At 37.9% G+C, this 26007-nt stretch overlaps 1 protein-coding gene across 6 annotated transcripts in view; it reads left to right on the top strand.

Annotated features, from left to right (window-relative positions):
• Positions 1-26007, top strand: part of LOC5580164 (large neutral amino acids transporter small subunit 1) — a 104790-nt gene that overhangs the window by 67598 nt on the left and 11185 nt on the right. For all 6 annotated transcript variants that reach the window (XR_002498579.1, XR_002498578.1, XR_002498577.1 and 3 more), the window contains exons 3-8: positions 2161-2407; positions 16496-16621; positions 17217-17310; positions 17379-17593; positions 24412-24641; positions 25017-25269. Coding sequence is in view for 3 of the 6 variants with exons in the window: in XM_021837241.1 (XP_021692933.1) it covers positions 2161-2407; positions 16496-16621; positions 17217-17310; positions 17379-17593; positions 24412-24641; positions 25017-25269 (1165 nt within the window). In the remaining 3 variants the exon portion in view is untranslated. The remainder of the gene's footprint in view (positions 1-2160; positions 2408-16495; positions 16622-17216; positions 17311-17378; positions 17594-24411; positions 24642-25016; positions 25270-26007) is intronic.

The raw sequence follows: 26007 nt of genomic DNA, 5'->3' as shown, positions 1-26007 counted from the left end.
AACCATTTCTTTCTTCACAGCAAGCGTAGTCTCTCATTCCTATCGTGCTGCTTGTGCATCGCGCGTAACAAATCAGAGCCTCGCCGCAGCGAGCAGGTCTTTCAATCGGTAGTCTCTAACTTTAGGAGCTGATTTATTCAAATTAACGACGTGGTGGCCCGCATAGTTTCTCTATCTTAATTTATTACCTAACAAGTTACTTACATTACTATTGCAAAAATAGGTGAAATTCAATATCAAACATTTTGATGGATTTCAATGAAGTCAAATGAAACGAAATTCTTACTCTTTCATTTCACCTTTCTTGTTCGTTGCTTTGAGCAACAAAATGAAAAGCAATGGAACGAAGAATGAAGTGACGCAGTTGTTCGTCACCATCGAGAAGACACAATCAAGATTTCGTGTTTCACAAAATGCTTTCGAAAATGCACAGCCCTGCTGTACGGATGAAAAGCTTCTTTTAAGTTCTCAATTATATGCGGTCGTTGAGGGAAATTCTTGAAAATTCGTGAATCATAAAAGTTTTACGGTGGTGATTCAATCATCCAATGATTGAACTACCAAAAAGGTATAAATATTTAATAAAATGAAGGCCAGGAGCTATTTATTCAAGCATCACTGATTTCGATTATATTCAACTTTTGATAAAAATTTAAGTTAATTTGTACCTATTGTACACCTATTGCACCTATACTACGAAAACCATTTTTACAACAATCGCAAACTTTTGATCCCTTTTTAGAATGGAAGATATTAAAGTTTTTCAAAAATTCGGTATTGATTTGTGTTTTGTCTACGTTGTGAAGCTAGTGCTACTATAAAAGCAGAAATTTAGAAATAGTGCTACTATATGCCGATGTTGCTAGCTTTATTTTTCGATGTTAGGCTGATACAAACATTTATTTTCTTTTATGTCACCACCCCCCCCCCTTCAAAAATCCGAAAATTTTGAAGGGGAAAAAAAAGGTTCATCATTTTTGTTGACAACAGTTAGGTTTTTTCCAATTTTTAAATTAAAAAACAGGTTAAATAATGATCCAGAGGTGGATTGCAAAAAGTTCAACAACAATATTTAAAAATAAAAATTCAAAATAAAAACTTTTTTTTTCAGTTTTATTTTTTTGTTCCTTATTTATTTTTATCCCCCCCCCTCGTACCTTCCAAGTCGTCTCGGACATAAAAGAAAATTAATATTTGTATCAGCCTTATTTATACGAACATTTGTTTTTATTTTTTCAGTGATGAACTAGCCAAACAAGTTCAAAATCACTATAAAAAAAGAAAAAAAAAACATTATTTTGGGTGGCTATTGGCACACAGTTCCTGTATGGAAATTCTTGTACCTCCTGTGATAATGTGGGCTACGTTAATTTCCATCAAGACTAATTAATCGGCCAATAAACAACTTTGTAAAGGGGGGTTTTCGTCCGCAAAGTTTAATTTCCTTAGCAATCACTGCCATATGAACTGACGTCATCTGAGGTCGACGATGGCAATAAATTAACCTTCGGATCTGGTTCTGCGTTGGGCAAAACTTTTGAAGTGGAACTCTTAATGAGCAACGTTTCTTTTTTCTTTGCTTTGATGGATTGCGACCACGATGACGACATATGGACATGTTTTTTTATATTGCCTCACCGAGGCCGGAGCAACAAAATCCATAAATGCTAGTTACCTCTCGGGACTCTCGAATTTATTGAAAGGGTCAAATACTTTCCATTCCATATGCTGACCGTATATTTATCTGTGTGACAATTTTGCTGGCCAATGACATGGATGGACATGAATCTTCCATGTACAACCGACTGTATGTTGACTAAATTGCAAACTAGGGCAATATATATCCAAGAATATGGTGGACGACAAAATTGCTATGTCTGCTGTGAAGTTAAACATAACTTACAGCAAAAAGGAAAGTTGTAAGACACTCATCTTCTCCAGAAGTGTTGTCTTATTATAAAAATTAATATCAGGCAAGAGATAGAATAATCAATGTTGATTTCAAGCAAGGATGTAATTACGAAAGAGATTTGATTCATTGTTAGAATAGTTTGATACTATTAGAAATATGTCGTTTGACTTTAATACTTAACTCTAAAAATCAGTTTTCACCTAAAACTTTTAACTTCTAAAACAATCTTAATTTTTCTACACTTGTAGGTCGGAGCATACTGCTACGCCGAACTGGGAACGATGATCAAGAAATCCGGCGCCGACTATGCCTACATCATGGAAACCTTCGGACCCTTCCTGGCGTTCATCCGTCTGTGGATCGAGTGCATGATTGTGCGGCCTTGCTCGCAGGCCATCGTCGCCCTCACGTTTAGCGTTTACGTCCTGAAGCCATTCTTCCCCGAGTGTCAACCCCCGGATGATGCCGCTCGGCTGCTGGCCGTCTGCTGTATCCGTAAGTATCTTCCAATACTTCTTTAAGACATTGATAGTTTTCTCGCCAAATACTTCTATCGTAGCTTGATCGGAACTAGTTGGAAAGCATTGTATTCCGTACCGAGCGGCAAAATGATATAATTGCCGCCCTCAATTGCTCTACCGGTCGCGCGTGGGCTTTATCAGACGAATTCTACGGGGTGGTTGGAAGATGCCTCACTGCAATCATATAATCCAATCGTGGATGCTCTTCTCAGTTGCGTTTAAACTATCATTGCCATGACGTTGTTCTAACGAGCGTAACTGTCTGCCCACAGCTACTTATATACAGTGACGGACAAAACTTTAAGACTACCTCTCCCATTTTTTCATATTGGCTGAATTGCTGTAGTTTTAGCATATTATACTGCGGAACATGTTTTCGGCTCAAGCACCATATTACCACCATTGTCGTTTTCATAAATATCATAGCAAATTTAGATTTTAAGTTGTTGGCTGTTGAAAATATAGAATTTTATTATTCCAGACAACTTGCATGCAAGTTTTCAAGCTCGTATGGCACTATGTAATGTATTTTGCCATATAAGAGAAACGAAGAATTTTGTATAGAAATGGCAAGGTTGGGAAAAAATCGATTTAATCCAAACTTTTTTTCGTGCAGTAAACCATAGATCATAATTTAAGTCCTATTTGTCATGCTTGGTTGAATAGATCACAACAAAGTTTGATAAATCATACCTAAATTTCATGTAATCATCAATGAAAACAGTATGTTAAATATCTTTACGACCTATAGTAGCTAAAAATTGTGACGTGCTGGAATATTTCTGAGAACGGCATCAGATTCAGCAACCCCAAATCTTATAGAGACGCGTAATTTGATCCTTGAGATACGCAAAAAATGCATTTTTTTTTTGTTATGCTGTGTTATCATTGCGATTTTGCATCTATCATTTCACTTTTTTATGTCCTTATCAAATAGACTTTCGGCCGAAGGCCGGTTCGTCTCTGATTTCATTTAACTTTTCAATGTTATGGAAGATGAATTAGCAAAACATAACAATGTACCTTGATCCAAAAAACATAGCTAGGAAGACAAACATGTTTGAGTCGAAACTGCCAGTTTTACATATATGGTATATTCGAGAAAGATTGTCCTTATTTACCAGACATTATCTTTCAGCGATGTGAAATTTGTGTGGCCCGCTTGGTTTTAGGAGATCATAATAAAAGCTTTTTTGCTAATTATTTGACCTATACAATGTTCTAATTACTTTCCCTACAGTTATTTATGTTTGTTTAGCAAAATATCTTATTTTGCATTCTTTAGCATATCAATTTTGGTTTATTGTTTATATATCCTAAAGCGTTCATTTTTAATGCATACTAAGTAGTGGATACTTTTACGAACTTTGTATTTTGCATTTTCAAATCAGTAGTTCTAAAACATTTTAGAACACTGTCAGGTCCAAATAAATCAGCAAAAAAATGATATTCTAATCTCCTAAACCATGTGGGCACCCTAATTTCACATCACTGATAAATATGTCGGAAAAATATAGAGAAATTTCCCCGAAGTCACCATATGTCTAAAACTGACGATTTAGAGCATCTTTAACTGGGGCGACTATTCGAGTGAGTAAAATGATCACCCACAGAGTTGTCATTTTAGTTTAGTCACTCATTCTCACACCGGTCGCTACTATATTTAGTAACTCGTTTCCGTACCGGTTGTTGCTTTTTGGGTTAACATATTGGGTTGTGAAAATTATGGTGATCATTATTTTTTTTATGGAACTCTGCTAGAATATCTATTACATTCTGGTGCGGAATTATTAGAATACCAACGGAAATTTTTAAGATTGTTTAATAAACCGACTGGATGCTAATTTGCAAAACTTACAAGAAATATTTCAAATTTACCGTAATTCTTAGGGTTTCGACAAGAATCCTCGGGAATCTGACTGGGATTCCGATTGTATTTGTTGCTGTTCTGATGGGAATCCTTGCGAATCCTTGGGATTCCGAATGTAATCCTTGGGATTCCGAATGTAAAAACCAAAACGTTTGACATCTCAATCCCGAGTCGGAATTCCGAAGATTCTAATCGGAATTCCGAGGATTTTATTCGGAATCCCGAGAACGTCTGATTGTTTAGATATTCATTGTTGTACCAATTTCAGTCAACTTGCATGCAATTTTCCCAGTTTGAAAACTGATTTGAAAAAAGTTTTGTATAGGGCAAGTGTACCATTAGTGGTGCACCTAAGGGAAAACTGCTAAAACACGGTGTTAAGATCATGAAATATATGATTTTAACGTATCATTCGATAGATCTCAAATCCTTCTATCATTCAAATGTATGAAAATCACGATTCATTTGAAATTTCCCTGCAAAAAGCCTTGCACCAATAATAGGGACACTGTTCCTTTAGTGGAGGTATATTTTAAGGATGGTTCCTTTAGTGGCGCAAACCATTGATTTCTTATGGGACCCTCCACTATGGGTACTGATGCATCACTATAGGTGCAAAGGAGCAAAAAAATTAAGCAAAATAATTGTTTTAAATAGTTTTACGGTTAAATTTCATGAATATTATTCGATTACTTGAATCATTTTCGTATATTGTGAATTCCAAGAAATCGATAGTAAATTTAAATTAAACTAATTATAAATTAATTTTTGATGGCAAAACAAATTTACTATACATATTAAAAAAAACTGCGATACAAATGCATGAAGTACCACCATTCCGAAAATCTCACTTTATCTTCAAATTGAAATTTACAGTCCTTTTCAGTGTGGAGTGAATTTTACTTGCGTCCATTGGCATTTTCACCATACTTGAATGACAAAAAGAATCATTTCCTGAAAATATATTGAAGCTAGCTTTATACATTCCCGTGCATAAGTTTGGGTTCACCTCTTAAAAACCATGCAAAAGTGTTCTGTCCATATCTTTGTGATTACACGTCCAATTGAAGCTCTCTAAGTCGCATTCGAAAGGCAAAGAGTTATTCTTCGTATGTATTTTTCCAAAAACATTCTTTGAAATTTGTATGCTAAATTTTTACTTAAAGTTGTGACATTTTACAAAAAACAAACTGAAAAAAAGCTAATTTCCTCAGAATTGGGTCGACCAAAATTTTCAATCAAAGTGTCATTAGAACCGTAAACTTATATTCTTTGAAGAGACGCCACGAAGTTTTGGCGGAAAAATCTGGAAAGTATTCAAAATCAATGAAACAGTCAGTCAAGTCATCGTGCAAAAGTTTGGGTTCACCCCTCAGTATGGTGTATCGTGCAAAAGTTTGGGTTCACCTAAACTGACTTAAATCTGTGAAATCTCAAACCAATCATGTACACGCCATTATTTGCGCTCAAAAAAGCTTTAAACTTTTAAAATCGGTTGAAAAATGGCAGAGATATTGACAAAAATGATGTGCGTGCGGCTCAGGTGAACCCAAACTTTTGAACGATTTGCATCATACTGAGAGGTGAACCCAAACTTTTGCACGATGACTTGACTGACTGTTTCATTGATTTTGAATACTTTCCAGATTTTTCCGCCAAAATTTCGTGGGGTCTCTTCAAAGAATATAAGATTACGATTCTAATGACACTTTGATTTAAAATTTTGGTCGACCAAATGCTGAGGAAATTAAATATCATTTTTCAGTGTGTTTTTTGAAAAATTTCACAACTTTAAGTAAAAAATTAGTATACAAAACTCAAAAAACGTTTTTGTAAAAATACATACGAAGTAAGAATAACTCTTTGCCTTTCGAATGCGGCTTAAAGAGTTTCAATTGGACGTGTAATCACAGAGATATGGACAGAACACTTTTGTATGTTTTTGAGGGGGTGAACCCAAACTTTTGCACGAGAGTGTATGTACGCCATAATCACAATTTTCTAGGGAATTACATGAATACTCACATGTATTCGTCCCCCACAATCAGTGGTGGAAATATTTGCAACATGAAACCCATCACGAGTGTAAACCAATGCAAAACTAACATGATAGACTCACAAACAGGTTTGGTGTGAGTTCCCAACAAAAAAGTTCACGAACATTTACTCGGTTCGGTTACTACAAACAGTGATTTATTGTCTCTCCACAAAATTGACAGTAAACTAGCAGTTCTTGAAAAGCACAATTCACTCTGAACAGCTCTGAACACGTTCACGAATCACTTTAGCTTCGTTTACTCAGGAGTACGACAGATGCGAGTAAATCAGCTCTGATGCTTGCGATCATTTTGTTTTGTTTTTATTTAGCTTCAGCAGACATGGAGGCCTTCCTTAGCCGAGTGGTTAGAGTCCGCGGCTACAAAGCAAAGCCATGCTGAAGGTGTTTGGGTTCGATTCCCGGTCGGTCCAGGATCTTTTCGTAATGGAAATTTCCTTGACTTCCCTGGGCATAGAGTACCTGCCACACGATATACGAATGCAAAAATGGCAACTTTGGCAAAAAAAGCTCTCCGTTAATAGTTCTGTGCTCATAAGAACACTACGCTGAGAAGCAGGCTCTGTCCCAGTGAAGACGTTAATGCCAAGAAGAAGAAGAAGACATGTTCGCTACTTTCGAGATCTGTCCATGTCTGGAACATTCCAAGCATCAAGCTGCGGAGGCCAGAGCTCTGCGTTTTTGATTTTGACAGATGCGCTATGCCGAAATTCAGTGAATGTTTGTGGCAAAAAAAAGATTACCGAATCTAAGCTAAGCATTACAATTACCAATATACGTCAATTTGCATATGTCAATTTTACTCATCTGTCAAAGTTAAACGAGATTTGAGTAAAAATATGTTTTACCGACTGAATTCGTTATTCAGTTTTACCGAGATGAAATCCTACCCATAAGTGTGTGGATACTTCACTGCCCATAACTGCAAAACTGTCACATTCGTCATTTTTTGACAAAATGGAGTTAATGCCATGGAGAGTCATCAAATGATAAATACTTTCGATCAACTTACTGAAATCTGTGAGATTATTCTAGAAAATTCGAAAAAAATACCAAGTTGTTTTGTCACATTGGTAATTATAACCGCATAACAGTAACATTGAGATTTTAAATGAGCCTCGTAATGTGATAGCAATGAAATTTCTATCAGAATAATTTTCTGACAATTCACCTAGTGATTTGTACAAAATATCAGCCTTAAATAAGCACTTTTGAGTTCCTGGTATATTTTAGAAATTTTAGTTTCCTCCCATACTGCCATTAAATATACACTTGATATTCCATTTACTCAATGCCTACTTTTGTCGAATGTTACAAATATGCAGTTATGGGCAGTTCATTTCTATAATAAACCAGTTGTCCTGGCAAACATTGTATTGCCAAGTAGCAGGTACATTGTATTGCCAAGTGTGAAGTACGCAGTGCAGAAATCCCTCACAAAATTTCAGTGAAATGTTGCATATTTTTCTTTTCTGGTTGATTTTCACCAATGTTTTAATTTACAAAGACGTTGCATCCCTTGTCGAATCTAACAGTGATAGAATGACATGACGTTTTATCAGCTTGTATGGCGATTTATTTGTTTAATTTGCCACAGAATTCATACTTTATAATTTTAACAATTGTTATAAACTAAGTTCATAATACTTTCGATGCTCAAAAGATATGTTTTGATGGCATAGAAAAGTATTATATTTTGCCATATAAGAGAAACAAAGAGACTGCAAGGATACTGGAGAAGTCAATTTAGTCTAAATTTATCTGTGGAATTAAAACCAATTTATATCTTAAATGGCAGTTGAAATCCTGTTTTGAATGCTTGGTGATCTAAAACCACTGAAAAGGTTGATAAATCATACTTTAAATGTAAACATCAATGAAACCAGTGCTTTGTACAACTTTGGCTACAAGCTACAGGACCTTCAAATAAAAATATTTAGAAATTTAAAAATATTCAAAATCAAACTTTGTCTTTACATTTTTGCAACGTTTCACGAATCCTCAAAAAATTCTTCTATTTGGGAATCTGTGTCGATATCAGTGAGTCGAATTGTCATCAAAACAGACGAAAAACAAACAACAAAGCAAGCGTGCTCACAGTTGTTTGTCCTAACTTTTGCAAATTGGGATACAATCAAAAGAAAAAAAACCTGTCATGACAATCACAGGGGACAACATTGTTGCAACCTTGTCAACTTGTGACTAATTAGTTATTTTAAACACACAATCGAATTTGTTTGATGGATGCTGTTCGATAATGTGGCATTGTTTACCAACACGGAGAAAGTTTCCGAAAATTGCAATGCAAAGTCTAGAAAATCGCTGCGCCCGCGGTGAGCGATCATTGTCATATTTTAGCAATAAGAATAGGAGAGTACAATGTCTTTGTTGTTGCGTGTTGGTGGACAATGGATTCACTGGCTGATATTGATCATTAGTCAATAAGTTTTGAAAATATTGCTATGCTCCTTGGGGACCGATATTCTCTATGTAAAATTGATTTGTCCGTCATTCTGTTTTCATTTGAATTGTCATCAAAATAAAGTATGGGCTATACAATGTCAAATACCAAGAAGCTTTTCTGGAAAAACCATGCAAATCGGTTGAGTTGTCTACAAGAAAGCTGAAAACGTTAAAATGATGTTTTTTGTTTTTGAAGTTTTAAGATCTTCGTTTGGCCGGCCAGAATGGTAACATAAGTGCTCATTACTCTAAAAAGGTTGCGCTAATTGACTTATTTTTAACATGTAGAAAATTTTTCACACCATTACCAAACTGTGCATTTAGAAATTTGCAGTGAACAGCTAGAAGATAATAGATATTCTACCAGAAAAATCATAGATGGCATAATATGTAACAATCGACCAGAGGGAAAACAAATGATTATAACAGAATATGTTTCCGTGATATGATTTTTAAATCATTTTCACTTAATAAGTGTTTACCAAGTAATTGGAATCGCATTTGCGCAAAAACTGGACAGTTACATATCAGGTGATACGAAGTTCCATAATCGGAGTCACAACTATCACACACAAATGAGTCAGCACGCTGAATATTTGCCATGTGATAGTTGAGTCGGCAGTGGCCTGTCAACGCTCTGACCAAGAGACTGCAATTCTGCTTTGACAGATTTGTTAAATACTTCGCCACCCTTGGAGATGGCTCAGTAATGTACAATTTTGTTTGACGACATGACTCCAAACTATTCCAATATTGCTTGTGCTGAGTTGCCGCCCAAGAGTTTATCTGAAGCTTCACCCAGCACTTCGAAATTGGAATAGCCGGCTCAGGTCCAATGAAGTCATGCGATGCTCCATCGCGAGCTAGCTCATCGGCCAATTCATTTCCAACGATGGAAGAATGGCCAGGTACCCATACAAGGTTTACAGAGTTGACTGAATTCAGTTCCTCAATTTGAGTTCGACATGCGATAACAAGCTTCGACCTTGAGTTGGCCGAAGCAGGAGCTTTTATAGCACTCTTGTAGTCTTTACATACCGCAGAGGACATGCTTCTTCAAAAACTTCCATAATGTAGGATGTTGAAGTATCAACGGCATCATCCAGATCACTTGGATTTTCAATGGACGGAGAATATCCATGAAATTTGGTCGCAATAATTCAATATAGAGTTCCCAGTTTGTTGAGCGGGGATTCCTAAAACGCAAAGTCTGCGCAGTTACATTTGAATGTTCAAAGAAGATGTAGCGATGATCAGATAATGATTCCTCATCAGATACATGCCAATTCGTCAACTCGTGACTGATTCTATTCGAGCAGAGCGTTATGTCTAACACTTCTTCTCTATTAGAAACCATGAAGGTTGGGCGATTGCCTATGTTAAGTAATCCAAGGTCTGTACTACGTAAGTATTCCATCAGACTGGAGCCTCTCAAATTGATATCTGAGCTGCCCCAGATGATGTGATCAGCGAGAGTTTGCCATTTAAAGTTTGCTGAAAGTAGCAAAAACTGGGTCCACAAGGTTACCTAGATAGAAGTTCCCTCTACGAAAGTAGGGTTCTTGTACTAGCGCCACTTGGGCTGCACCATTTTGCATGAGTCTGCAAAGATTGATCGTTGCTGTCCTTTTATGCTGAAGATTGATCTGAGCTAACCTAACCGTAGCCACTACCCAAACTAGGCAGGATTAAGCTGTTTGCAACCTCAGCACGAAAAAGACCAGCAACGAAAAAAACAGATCGGTATCTATTTAAAGTCGCCAAAGGCGAAAGAGCACAGAGTACACTGTGTAAAACGCATAATGCGAATCCATATAGGTGATAATTTAAATTTAATGTCAACATATTCATAATCCCACCCTTATTAATCCTCAGGATAGAGACTGAAGAAGGGCAGCCGATTATCTCAGAGAAACACAAGGTCACCTGCACCATTGCTCCGGGTAGCACAGGAAGGACTCAATACTGTGGAGGGCGCCCTGATACCCCACAGGCTCCGTTAGCGGTTAGGTTTTATTTAGACCCCCCTAACCATTCATTCCTAGGCACGGTACGCATCACACCATAAATTAGGGGTCACCTGTGAGGTGGACTTTTACCACCGGAACAGGCAGTCCGTAGTGTTAATTCTTAGCCAGTTGAAACAACCGCTACCAACACTACGCGGCTATCTAGGCTGCTCGGGAAAAGGAGGTTAATATTATGTATCCGGTAGAAATCAAGACCAACATTTATTTATGATTATTGTTTTCTCGGACCCCGTGCGTCGCAGCTAATATGTGAATAGTGCGCTGTGTTCATAAAAATCGTAAGAATGCAGCGCCACACTAAAAAACTGATTTCAAAATCGCGCGAGTTGAGGCGCGTCGCGAGTCTCACTGGCGCGATCCGGTTTGGTGGCGGTGCGACAATATTGATGATTAACTCCTGACGTGCCCAAGCAGCCATGCCAAGTTTGGAGGCATGGATTTCGGCTTCTAGTGTTTCAGTCGACCTAAAGTCTTTCCACGGCTCAAAAATAACATGAATTTTATTCACCACAAAGTTTACTATACTTTAACACAAGCTTTTAAGCTATTGCAAATCACCCATTTCGTGGAAAATCTATTTTTAAAACAATCAATTTTACAAAATATGTTCTTGAACAAACTTTTTTGCTACCGTCGATGGGGGTGACAATGGGTCTGGGGGGTGAGATTGGGTCAAAACAGAAAAATATGATTTATGAAATATTTCAACTAATCTTCTTCTTCTTGGCATTAACGTCCTCACTGGGACAGAGCCGGCTTCTCAGATTAGTGTTCTTATGAGCACTTCCACAGTCTTTAACCGAGAGCTTTCTTTGCCTAAAAGTTACCATTTTCGCATTCGTATATCGTGTGGCAGGTACGATGATACTTTATGCCCAGGAGTCAAGGAAATTTCCATTACGAAAAGATCCTGGACTGACCGGGAATCGAACCCAGACACCTGCAGGCTTTGCTTTGTAGCCGCGGACTCTAACCACTCGACTAAGGAAGGCCCCATTTCAGCTAATAACGCTGATATTACTATTATTTATAATTCATATCTTAGGGAACATATTATTACACGTAATTCATCACAATATACATTTTTAGAAATAGTAGTTTTTGTTTACTATATCAATAAACTTGTATGATGAAACTAGATAAAATTTACAACATTAAATTACTCCTGTGCAAGGTATCACGCATGTACTTTAACCTCTATCGTTATATTAGTAGAAGGTTGAAAGTCTTTTCATTACACTTCACACGTGTTTTACGGAATCTTATTGATTTTTCCACAAAAATTTAATTTTTTTTTCGGTACAGTGCCTAAAACATCAAAAATGGGGGTGAGATTGGGTCAAGCAAGAACGATAGTAAATGAAATTGCTAGTCCACTATTTTTACATTTTACGGTGCCGGGTAATCCCTTTTTTCATTAAGATGTGTTTATTCTTTCTAAATACAGCATCTCTGAAACATCAAACAAGTCTACTTGAGTATTCCGTGCATTGAATAACAATACAACGCATTTTGACAACTTCTCAAACCAGCTACCACAGACAAACAGACGTAACACTTAGAACAAATCGCGATCAAAATCATAGTCACGAGAACATGTACGCCCAATGCTAAAATCGATGTGTTTGGCCGATGGACCAACAGATGGCGGTAGTGTGTAAATGTCAAACGCGAACAAAAACGATGCGAGCGCTGCGGGTGGTGGATTGGCCACCTACCATATATTTGAATCGGCCGTTAAAAAGGTGATCGATGGACATCGGTGAGAGTGTGACGTCTGTTTGTCTGTGCAGCTACCGTGTTTCGTGCACAGCAACATCATAAAATTTTATCAAATAGATTTTTTTTTAATTTTATTATTTATCAGTGCTTTCTATATTATAGAAACATCTCACGGAAGTACAAATGAGTTGGATTGCTTAATTATGACGTTAACATCTGCCTGAAATGTATTGATCGTGGAATGTCGCACCGAAATTTAACTATTTGCGAAGGTTTAAAATAATCACTGTTTCAGTACACCAATGGGGAAACTGAATAGGTTTTATGGCAATGGGGATGAGACTTTGAAGACAGTTTGAGAAAAAAATAAACAAAAAAAAAATATGTAAACGATAAATGCTGGGTTTACATATTTTTTCTCAAACGTCTTCAATTTTTTTGGTATAATCGTTCTTTTAAGTGAGTTTAATATACCTGTGAAACATCTTAGATATCTTTCCGTCTTGTTTGCATCGTATTTCATCAATGTTTTTCAGCTGTGAATGGTTTTACAATCATATTCTCAAAAGAAGTTATTTCAATTACAGTGACCCAATGTCACCCCCTCTATGGGGTGAGATTGGGTCATTTTTCATTCACTTCCTGGTGCTGCTGTGAATAAATATTTTTCTTAATTTTTTTTTTTTTTGAACGGTAGTTAATGTGCCATCAAAATACATACACACCAAATTTGAAGTGTATTGGAATTAAATTGCAATAGTTATTCAATAAATAAATCGTACATATCCCTTTTTGATCCATTCTCACCCCCAACGACGGTATCAATAAACAATATTGCTGAAAGTAATATTGCTCTATTTTGTTTGTAAAAAGCTGTGAATTTCCAGCTTAGCTATTTACAAGCTGCGGAGCACTAGAAGCCGAGATCCAAGCCTCTTTTTTGCATGAAAAAAAAATATTTATTGTATTTTTGTTTATTTCTGTCCAGTGTTGTAGTTTTCGGTAGAGAAGAGACTCTTTTATCAGTAGTGGTCTTTGGATTTGCCGCGCGATATTTAAGCTTTTTATGTTCGTACGTTCTAGCTAATTTTTTCTGTCACTATTATATTCTGTGTTATTCGTAATATTGAATAGTCGAATTAAACTATAAACGCAACATTACATTAGTAATAAGCGTGAAGTACAGAAATCCAGTGAACATTTTTTTAGTGAGACCGTCCTAAAGTTTGATCCGTCACTGTATTGTTGGAGAAAGTGGTCAATGTCTCGCGTGATAGCGAAAGTTGCACCATTATATAATCTACTGAGCTATTTAAGTAACCATTGTTCTTTTGAATGTCTTAACTCGAATTTGTAAATTTTAAATTTTCCTCAAACCTACACTTTGATAACATTGAAAGCTTCACAGTTGCCTGACTCAAAGGACGGCGCAAATAAAGTAGTGACGTTGTTCGATACAAAGTGTGTTTTACACGTGGTCACGCTACCGACGCCTGTTATCACATGCCGTGCAAAATCTGCTAGCTTCTCAGGAAAGCCTACGAGGCGGAAGCGAAATAAAATATCTGCGCGATAACAATTTATCGTCATCGTCATGGTTTATCTATTACTCGCACTAGCGGTATATATCTATCGTTGGATCTGGACAGACAGTATTGCGGGTCAAACGACGTGTGTAAAGCTATGGCGCTCCCAGCTGAGTCGATAAAGGATTAAATCATGTGTCATTTGTATTTGATCCGGTTGGATTGAGACAACGCGACGGATTGCAATTTCCGATTCGATTTATTTTCTGTCTATATGGGAACATAATATAGGGCAGAAGCACCTGTTTTGGTTTTTCCAGCCGCCTTAGGTTTCAAATCATTCTAAATGTTTTTGACCAGATTGGTCCTCCATATCTCCATGGATAGAGCAATGTCTTCCAGGAACTTGCGTTTGCTGGTAATTACAGCAGAGCTGTTTGACATCATCCTCGAAAGCGCTGCTGTATCTCCGTAGATGCCTTTTTACAGGCATATTCAACGTGGCTAGCGAAGCTGAGCTTGTCATTACCCCAAGATGCCTAAGAGATCGTTTGGAGTCTATGGTGCAATCACCTACAGAGATAAGTGCCCTTTGCTTGGACTTGCGATTGCTGACCACCATAATCTCAGTATTGTGCCGGGTCATTCCCAGTTTCCTAGACCTCATCCATTCCTCATTTATTGAGATAGTTGTGTTGCTGTCAACTTCACTTCCTCCATCGATTCGCCACAGACCACTAGGGTGATGTCGTCAGTGAAGCGAACAATCTTAACACCCGTCGGAAGAAGCAGCCTCAGTACAGTACACAGTACGAACGAAACCTGTAAAATTATAGCGAGTCGAATGTAACAAAAGGACTCCATCATATATGATAGATATTTATGTGCGATCTTAAAATTACATTGCTGCTGGTTTGAAAATGAGCTAGAATTAGTCACCAAACTAGATGAATATATAAAAAAAGTACTAAACAGGACGTGAACTCGCGACCTCTGGAGCGACAGCTATACGCCTGAGCTCTCTTCGCTGTCTCACCTCCTTAGTAGGTGGTTGACAAAAGTTAAACACGTTCTGCGTAAAATGAGTGTATCACAGAATCGCTTCGACGGTTGGCGGTTTCATCGAGAAGTGATTGAAAGAGCAATAAACAATGCAGAGCGTTCTCTCGGTCGCGTGATTGTTGAGCGTGGCTGGGTTTGTTTTGTGGCAGATTCATGTAAATTTCTAGCGGATTTAACTGAAATATAGTTGGAAGGGCCCTGATTGGTTGACAGATGGTCATATATGCTTCAGCTGCTGGCTAACGCTTGTAATTTTCAAATCCCGGCCACAATTTTCCGTCGATGTCCAAATTAATAATATTCACAAATTTTTGCTGAGTACGTCATAGAACATTGCATTTCACAACTTCGGGCTCAGGATTGAACCTTAAGGTATTCCCGCGATAATTCGAACGCTTTTCTGTCCCTCCTCTATGTCATACAGCAGAATCCTACTATCAAAATAGCTTTCTAGACATACTACTGCACACCGGTACCTTGAGGTGATGAAGTGAGTGGCTCTAAGCTTGCACTGTTGAACGCATTCTTCACATCCAGAGTGACAACCACGCAATATACGTTATAACGGATGCCGCTCGTTTTATGCTTGAGTGCCACCTAGGCTGAATACCCCGCCGTCGAAAAGCGTTGGTTTCCAAGCTCGAGCTTGAGGCGAGCTACACAGTACTGCATCTGCCACCTTCAGCTTAACCGCCGCCACCAGCAGCGTGCTCTGAACGCGCTTGCAGAGGTCGATGGACTTACCGGCCATGTCGATGTCACACTTGCTCTTTGTCACCGATACCTGGCGACCTCTTCCAGATTGTTACACTGGGCAGGACATATTGCAAGAAGGCCGGACAGCAACCAAGCAAATTTGTTTGGATCCGGTTGGTACTAGGAGACGTTGAGCGCAGCAAGTTAGATGGGCATATGGCTATGGATGAGCGTGTGGCTAAACTGTTGACGAAGAAATGCGGCCACGAATCGAGCATTGTGGCAAATAAATGATAAGATTAAATTATTTTAATTTACTACAAATAAGTGAATAAGCGGAAAATATTTTTATCGCATTTTAAACATATATATATCTAAGTTGACTAAATAATTCAAACCGCATTGGCCTTCAAGATCTTCATAAATATGAACATTTTCCAGGAAAACCAGTATGAAACTATATAACTTGAAGATCGGGTATCTTGAGGATTTTCAACTTATTTCCAATCCAGTCCTTATGCAATACGAAACGATGTTCAACATCAAGAAAATAACTTGTTCCGTATGTCAACCAACAAGTAGAATCAATTACATCAGGTCAATTACATTATTGTCCCGTTTTTTCTCTATTTCGCAGTGGTGCTAACATTCGTCAACTGTTGGGACGTCAAGTGGGCAACCGCCGTGCAGGACATCTTCACCTATGCCAAACTGTTGGCCCTGTTCATCATCATTGGCGCCGGAGCGTACTTTTTGTTCAAAGGTAAGTGTTGCTAACCTCTTAATACGTTCTCGATGAATGTCATTAAAATTACAACTTTACGATTCGTTTTACACCTCGGATTGTTCCTGGTGAGTAAGTAACAAGCAAGTTGTAGGGTTTGCTAGAATACTAATCAGTTTCCGAACGCGGTATCCAACCGGACAGGTTGTGGACAGATGTTGCGACCGCACCTGGAAACAGTGCAACAGATGTGGACTTCTCGATATCTGCCCCTATCGTGTGGCGGGATTAATTGATGATAATATATGTAGTACATTATTCATCGTTTTGCAGTAAACAAACAGCATGTTTTATGACTTCCACTCAAAAGAGGAACCTGATATTGCAGCAGCGATGCGTCCGTTGACTCGTTTGAGTGGAATGGATGTGTTTTGAGAATGCAATATTGAGCGCAGATTTTTGTTCTCTGTGATTTATATCCTGGTCTTCTTATCTACAATACCAACTCAATTGATGGGAATCAAGCTCATTGTCATGATTCCTTTTTTTCATCACACCATCAGTCTACTTAATTTTATTGCACCAATGAACATATTTGTTCCCATAGAATAATCCATTCTTCCCCTTCTTCCAGGCAACACCGAGCACTTCACATTTGAGAACACGAAAACCGAGGTCACATCACTGGCGCTGTCCTTCTACTCGGGTCTGTTCGCCTACAACGGATGGTAAGCAGCGCTAATTGGACCCCTTGGGACACCGGACCTAATCTTCTTTCGTCATTTTCCCTATCTAGGAACTATCTGAACTTTATCATCGAAGAGTTGAAGGATCCGGTTAAGAACCTACCGCGTGCCATTGCCATTTCCTGCACGCTGGTCACCGTCGTGTACGTCTTCACCAATGTGTCGTTCTACACGGTGCTGTCGCCGGAGGAGGTGCTCGGTTCGCAGGCCGTTGCCGTCACCTTTGCCGATCGGGTGTTTGGGATGTTCGCGTGGACCATTCCGGGTAAGTTTAGTATTTCCAAATGTGTTTTGCCTAAGCTTTCAGATATATTTGTTATCGTTTATAAGAATCTAACCACAGACAAACAGTCGTAACATTGACCAAATTTTCATTGATCACTCATTAAAATTCGAATCAATTCCATGCATTTTGCAAACATTCTGGAAAGCATTTAACCCGTATCCGCCCAGCAAATGGAAGAAAAAAGTTCAAATTTCTGCCATTTCGACAATTCTTGACGGATTGCCTTCGTTTTAGTTCGAATAATTCATCATTCGAATTTTATGAATTCCTGTGTTCTTCTTCTTCTTGGTGGCGTTACGTCCCAACTTGGACAGAGCCTGCTTCTCAGCTTAGTGTTCTTTTGAGCTTTCTTTGTCAAAGTGGCCATTTTTGCATTCGTATATCGTGTGGCAAGTATCGGGAATCGAACCCAGACACGTTCAGCATTACTTTGCTTTGTAGCCGCAGACTCTAGCCACTCGACTAAGGAATTCCTGTGTTGTAAATTCTAAATTCCGGTGGGTCACTGGGTCAAGTTGGGTAAAAATGACCCCAGTTTCCTTTTCAATAAACTTTTACCCAACTTATTAGTATAAATCCTACTCCAACTCAACATTTTTTTATTGTTTCGACTACGGACTTCATGTGAGAACTATGTTATTGACTGAGGCCATATTTGGCCTTCGGTATTTTTTCGATTATTTATGGGCCGAACCCACCGAGAGTAGGTCAGTTTTATTTTATTTCCCTGTTATTCCCTGGTATGGGTAGGCGGCCTAATATGGTCATATTAGAAGTGTTATCATCGAGATATGCACAAAAAACATTTGTATGTTTATTTGGGAGTGACCCAAAACATTTGCAAGGAAGTGTACATTCAATTAGCATGTACAAAATTGAACCCTGCAGATATGCTTATATGATACTAAATGCAAGACATTTTAAATCATTTAAACACGATATAATTTTTTTGGATACTTTTTTGATATTTGCTACATGAAATACCACACATCGTTACATTAAATATACGCCTAATCATTAATCCTTTTCAACTGGGCTTGGTCCAGAATCAATCACTTTCAATCGCCCTGAACGATCAGTGCCCTGAAATCCTCCTCAACTAAAAAAGTCGACTTCTACGCCGAGTTTAGGAACGTTATTCCTATTAATATGGTGTTGGTACAGCGCACTCCAGTGTGTGCTCTTTTTATACAGAGGACAAACGAGACCTGCAGCTAGTTATTCTATTTTCCATATCGTTAAAAGAGTAAGGTGAAGTATTTCATTTTTAGTAGCCTTACTCTTTGGTCAAACCTCATCCAGCGTTGGGGCTCCACAGCTTGTCCATCGTTGTTGATGCTTGTTCTCAGACGCGATAAAAATTTTTTTGTCATTAGTGACTTTAATGCCAAACATCGATCATGGAATAATTCTCAAAGTAATTCCAACGGCAGAATTTTATTTGATGAGTGCTCTTCAGGATATTTCTCAATTCAATACCCTGATAGTCCTACATGTTTTTCCTCTTCTAGAAATCCATCTACGATTGATTTGGTCTTAACCGACTCTAGTCATCTTTGTAGCCAACTGCCCGCATAAACTGAAACCGTACAGATACTATTTCCCGAGCTATCCACAACAATTTACGACAATATCTAAACAGTTTCAGATAACATCCAAAATTACAATAAACCAACACTACCGGGAATGGTTTTGACAGTCTGGGAAATTGTAATTGAACAAATAACAATGTGGGGAATAGGCGGTTAAGTTATGTAACCATATAAAATTGCCAAATTTCTCGTACAAAATTTTTCGTTTGCTATTTGCCAGATGGTCGATATACGATATTTTTTTTTACCAATTAATGGTAAGGCAAATAGTTCAGAATCAGTCCAACCATTCATGTTCTAGCAATGCGAATAATGTATGGGTAATTATTAGTTTATTGTACTTTATGGTTTTTTAACCCTACTTTGTACTGATCTGTCGGATTAGAAATGATGGGGACGTTATTCCTTTTTTTTTAATAAACTAACCAATCCAATCACTGTCGTTATTTTCGTATTATTATTAGTCAATCAAGTCATACGTACCCAAGTAACCACAAGCATTATAACATTGCACGTATTCTACTGCATATCAACATGATCAATGATGTAACATTGCTTTTATTCGACATATTTCAAGAGTTGTCAAGCAATGAAGCATTAACTCTACATTACAAATGTATTAATGCACTAAAATCACTTTATAAATTGCACTGCTGCACTAATGTTACTTTATAAATCGCTTCATTGCTTTATCGTCGTTTTTGCATTAGTGCAACTGTAAAAGGGCCCTTTTCCACTTTTAAACTACTTTAATGGTAGACTTACGGCAATGCAGCTGCATTATATATGCAATGATATAATGCTCCATGGTTACTTGGGTAGTTACATTTTCTGCAAGGTGCCTCCGGCTTCAATATCATATCACAGACAAAATCATATTTTGCTTAACACTGATTCGGAGCATTGAAGCGGTAAAAATTTTCCGGTAACTCTCGATCCGGCAGTCAGCTACCCTTCCGCTGGTATCAAATCTTCAGCTTCGATTCCTACGATTCCAGCATGAAGCATCCCCATCTTCATCCCAGCAGGTTGCTTGACGGACTTCGAATAGAACTATGTCTTACCAAAATTCTTGCAGTTAGTGGAGATGGCAGATTCGGACAGCACTGTTGGTGTACTATTCTGGTCCCAGATGCTTTCTGCGGGAAATTAACGAGCAAATCCATTGCTTGGTGCAGGAACAACTTTAGATGGTTAGGCAGCAGCATCGTTCCTTGCCCCGATTGAAGTCGCATCACAACACTTGGGAAACACACATTTAAGAAAAAAAATAGATAAAATTAAAATTAACTAGGATATGATTATACCCATAGCTATACTTACAAACTGTTTCGACTCCAATTGCAAATAGTATCGGAAATTTCCGCAGGAAATGTTTTTTTATTCTCGAAATAACCAAACGTTTTCGCAGCGATCTAGGTAGATTTGAACATTCCGTTACACACAATGTGAAAATTACATTATTTTTTTCTCATATCTTGACCTTAATCACGATCAAATTAAGTTGAATAATATACATTTTGTTTATTTTTTCATAATCACGCTGTAAACATAACACCGCTTTTTTAAAACATTAGCTTCGTTCATCTCGCCGTGGTAATTTTCAAACGTGTATATCTGTTCGTGAAACTGTTAAACAACGGTTAAATATAGTAAAACGCAGATGTGTGAATGTGGAAAAACGTAAACCATTCCGCAGATGGTGAGTTTATTTTGCCACTGTTTATCGAGAGTTTTCATTATCGTATCATTGAACAAAATCTGGATACCATCAGAAATTGTCACTATTTAGTAAAGATGACTTGAACTGTTGTTAATATTCTACAGCTCAAGATTCTATACCGTTCAACAGAAACGCCACTGTTTGTAATACATTAACTCTATCCGTTAGAGGAAACTTATTGTTTGAAGTATACGGCAAATTGGATTTTTCTATGCGGGTGATTACTCTTGCTGATTTTGAATCTGATCATGTCCCTGTTACATTTCAAATATCCCAATGGAAGATTTCTCCTAATGCTTCCAAAACTCAACTTATAATATTCCCACATAAACCAAAAGCTCTTTATTTGAAACCTTCAAGCAGACATGTTTTCACGATGCGAGGGGCTCCAATAAATTGGTTAGATGGTTAGATTGGTTAGTATCTAGGGCTCATGCTAGATAAGAATTTAACTTTCAAAAATCACATTGAGGGCATTCAAGCCAAATGTAATAAATATGTAAAATGTCTCTATCCCCTTATTAATAGAAAATCAAAACTTTGTCTTAAGAACAAGCTTTTGATATTCAAACAAATTTTCAGGTCAGCCATGTTGTATGCTGTACTAATATGGACTAGTTGTTTTAATACCAGGAAGAAAGCTCTGCAGAGAATTCAAAATAAAATTTTGAAAATGATTCTGAGGCTTCCTCCCTGGTATAGTACCAATGAGTTACATAGAATATCCAATGTTGAAACATTGGAACTAATGTTAAGTAAAATAATTAATAATTTCAGGCAAAAATCGTTACAATCTTCTATTGCCACGATTAATGCGTCATATGTTTAGGTTAAATCAGGTTAAGTACCGTGATGCTACCATATTTCGCGCACGCTCCTAATTTCGCTCACTGCCATTTTATCCATATTAGTTTATACATATTGGATTGTATAATTGCACGTAGTATAATCATGACTGAAGTAGAATTATTTGAAATACTAGCCAACAAAAATGTCTTTTGCAAAACATGTTTAAAATGGCACTGAGCGAAGTTAGGAGCGCGCGCGGAATATGGGTACTTTACAGTATATTCAAAGCGTTTTTTCTCTCTTATAAGCAAGTGAAATCAACTCACCAGTAAAAAATCTGAACTGCTACGGCAAATGAAATGTAATATGTTGTTAACAAAATGTTATTAAAATCTTAAATTTATTTTACCAAATTAGGATGATTCTTCTTCTTTCTGGCGTTACGTCAGATTAGTGTTCTTATGAGCACTTCCACAGTTATTAACTGAGAGCTTTCTTTGCCGATTGACCATTTTTGCATGTGTATATCGTGTGGCAGGTACGAAGATACTCTATGCCCTGGGAATCGAGAAAATTTCCTTTACGAAAAGATCCTCGACCAGCGGGATTCGAACCCACGACCCTCAGCATGGTCATGCTGAATAGCTGCGCGTTTACCGCTACGGCTATCTGGGCCCTAGGATGATAGTGTTGTCTAATAACACAGAACACCTAGATATAAGAAATGAATGTAATGTTTGGAATGATACTAATAAAAAAATAAAAAAAAACTACTTTATTTTCACTTAACAAGTCCAATTGTGATTCTCTTCTCTTCGGTTGCCCCAACATGCATGGCGCCAAAGATGTCTCCACCTTTCATTCTCCACACTGTATCGAATGTTCGTGAAGCGCTGCGACAGGGGTGATCATAAACCACTGCAATAGGGGTGCTCACAAATCACACCCCATAAGGGATTAGTGCATCTTAATCAAAATTTCTAGTGATAACTTTGGAAAAAAATCACCACAATCATTTAACTTACAAGATTTTTGCAATGACACCCAGAAAACCATAGATACTCATTTCAATTTGAAAAACTTTCGCAACCTAACCTCACTTTCGATCGCCAAAACGACTCGCGGAAATAAGCCATTGTGAAATGCGTTGAGTGCCTAGTAGAACTTCTGTAACTGACACAGCTGTTCCATCTTATAATTGTTCTCACTGAATCACAAATTAAACCAAACAACTTGGATTGTGCGATATTTGCCAGAAAACCATTCGCCAGAATGACATCTGCTAGAAAAGCATTTGCCAGAATGTACCATTCGCTAAAAAGTACCATTCCCCTGAATTATTTTTCTTGACGATTTTTATCGAATCATGGTGAAACATCTCGGAATCCAAAAATGGCCGTCACAATAGTCGACTTGTCAAGAGCACTTAATTGAACTAATAGTACGCCAACAATCTTGCTCTTTTCATTTTAAGCTTTCTGGTAGTGCACAAAGCGGAGACAATATGACACTGTTATTCTACATATCTTGCAAGATTTTTGCCTATAAAGTTATGATACAATAAACTAAGCTGTTTTAAAATTTAAACTTCGAGAAATTTGAATTTCTTTTAACCACGAGCTGTTCTTTATAGGGATATTGTATTGTACAGAATTTCTCTTGCAACTACCAGGTACTACCCCTTTTGGACGAGTGGCCCATTTCCCCGAAGTTTTGCCATAACTTTATACATTTCAAGGTGATTAACGATTCATCTGACACCCTTCGTTTTTGATCAGCGATTCTTTAAAGTTTTACCGAACTCCGCATTTCTTCTTCTTTTTTTATCGTTCTTTCTAGTTCACCACTCTGTTACTGAATATTATTTTTTATCCATTTTGAATTGCATCTCTTTTGGAGCCGACCATAAACACCGTAGGGGTAGAGTGGGTTGTTCTCTCCAAATACCACGAGCCTGACAAATTTCTGGTCATTCGGAGGAAGGGTTTACGGGGGAAAGTGCCATTCGGGAAACTGGCGTTTGAGGAGTTGACATTCGAGGGAACGACATTCGGCTAAAAGTAGCACAATCGGTTTTTAGTGATATTGGGAAATACGCTCGTTAGGACATACGGTTTTAATGTTAACCAAAACCACCAGTCAAATCGTCAGAAGCACACATCTAAAAACCAAACAGTCATTCAGGCTGAAATGCTCAGCGATAGATGACCAATCGATCAAATTGTTAACCTGAAATACTCTGCTGAAGAATTGAGGCGCGGCTTCACCTTAATTTAAATTACATAATTTATTGGTAAAACGGTAGCATGTCAGCTTTTTAAACATAAAGTCCTGTCATTACTATTGAACTACGAAATTTCCGAGAACACAAGTCTCCTGATTTCTTAGTATTTAAATTACATCAATAATGTCAATCAGTATCGAATCAACACAACCTGTTCCATCATGTTGGACATAATGTGGCGATTCTATCACTTTGATGTCATTAAATGACGTCTGAATCGTGTCACCGCACAAATCAGCGTTAAATCCAGTTCGATAATCGCTGCCACCGCACAGCACGTGCCTCCAATGCTATTCATCAATATCATATCCCATTAGGGTACACATCCATTAGCAGGACAACAATGACTAGTGGTAGAACGCAAAACGTTAATCACGATTCCCTTTCACCTCTTTTACTTTTGTTGCAGTTTTCGTGGCCCTGTCGACCTTCGGTGCCGTCAATGGAATTCTGCTGACGTCATCGCGCCTTTTCTACGCCGGTGCCTGCGAAGGACAAATGCCGGAGATTCTGACCATGATTCAGATCCAACGCCTGACTCCGACGCCGGCCGTCCTCATCATGGCGCTGCTCTCGATGGTCTACCTGACCGTGTCGGACATCTTCGCGCTGATCAACTACGTTGGATTTGCGACATGGGTGAGAAAGCGGATAATCATAGGGGTGGTAGCGACTGAGCTTCAGAGACCTCATGCCGGAAAAAATATTAGCTTTAATTTTTTTTCTGGATAAATATTTGAAATTTATTTGCCTAACCTTTTCTTCAGGAATAATTCCGAAGATTTATTACGGAATTCATGGAATCATTCTATTACAAACTTCCTAAAGAATTCGGCTTTAGAATGTTGTACCAGGATTGACTGTAAAAAAGTGACTTGAGAGACCATTATCGTTGAAAATGAGACCTTGCATTGAAGTAGTGATCAAGTCAATAGAAGAAACCTGCTACCATCCCTTAATTGATCCGATAAAACCGATAACGATTATGCATAATTTATTAAACTCATATTTCAGTTGAGCATCGGTGTGGCCGTCCTGTGTCTACCATGGCTTCGGTGGGCCCAGCCAAATCTGGAACGCCCCATTAAGGTGAATTTGATCTTCCCGATTTTCTACCTGATCGCCACGGTATTTGTCACGGTGGTCCCGATGATCGCGAGCCCCGTCGAAACCGGCTACGGACTGCTCATGATCCTGACCAGCATTCCCGTCTACTGCATATTCATTGCGTGGCGAAACAAGCCCAAATGGTTCAACCACACGATGGGTGAGTATAGGCTTGATTCCATTGGTGACTCACAACCCAGATTCATCCCTGTTTTCCTAGTTTTATATTGGAAGCAAAACTTTTGCTTATCGGACAGGTTAATTTCAATTAAAATTCCTTGGCGAAAGCAATTTTTAGGTTAAACTCTGCTTTTACAACACACTAGGGTGGTTCATAATGATCGAATTACAAAAATCTTAAGATGAAACCTCTATTTTTTTTCAATTTGACCCTCAGAAGCTACTTTGGTATTTTTTTTATGCGAAATCCCTCAATTCTAAGCGGGGCTAAACGAGCTTAAAGTTTGTATTGAGAAAACCGACGAAATATATCGGAAAAACTATCCAAATAACATTTTTTAACATGTGATGAGCTATATTCGTTGATTATTTATCTCATATATTTGGTCGATTTTCTCCATACAATATTCAAACTCGTTTAGCCCCTCCTTAGAGTTGATGGACTCCGCTCAATTTTTTGCAGTAGCTTCTGGGAGTCGGAATGAACAAATCTGGGGGTGTATCTTAAGATTTCTTAAGATTTTTTATTTTTTCATATAAGTATTAGCCACCTCAACACACACTGTATCATGATTGGCAAATGCGCTTCTTAAAAAAATCATTAATTTTCTTTTCTTTTTCGATGCTATTTCCATCCGATTCGATTCGAATCCCCCGCTACCCTACACCACACACTATCTCTTCCGTTATTTTCCCGACCATCCTTCCGTGCCCGCCC

This window comes from Aedes aegypti, chromosome 1, assembly GCF_002204515.2.
Source record: "Aedes aegypti strain LVP_AGWG chromosome 1, AaegL5.0 Primary Assembly, whole genome shotgun sequence".
In the NCBI taxonomy this organism is placed as follows: Eukaryota; Metazoa; Arthropoda; class Insecta; order Diptera; family Culicidae; genus Aedes; species Aedes aegypti.
Note: the sequence above shows the minus strand (reverse complement) of the source record. Positions and strands in the feature narration are given on the sequence as shown.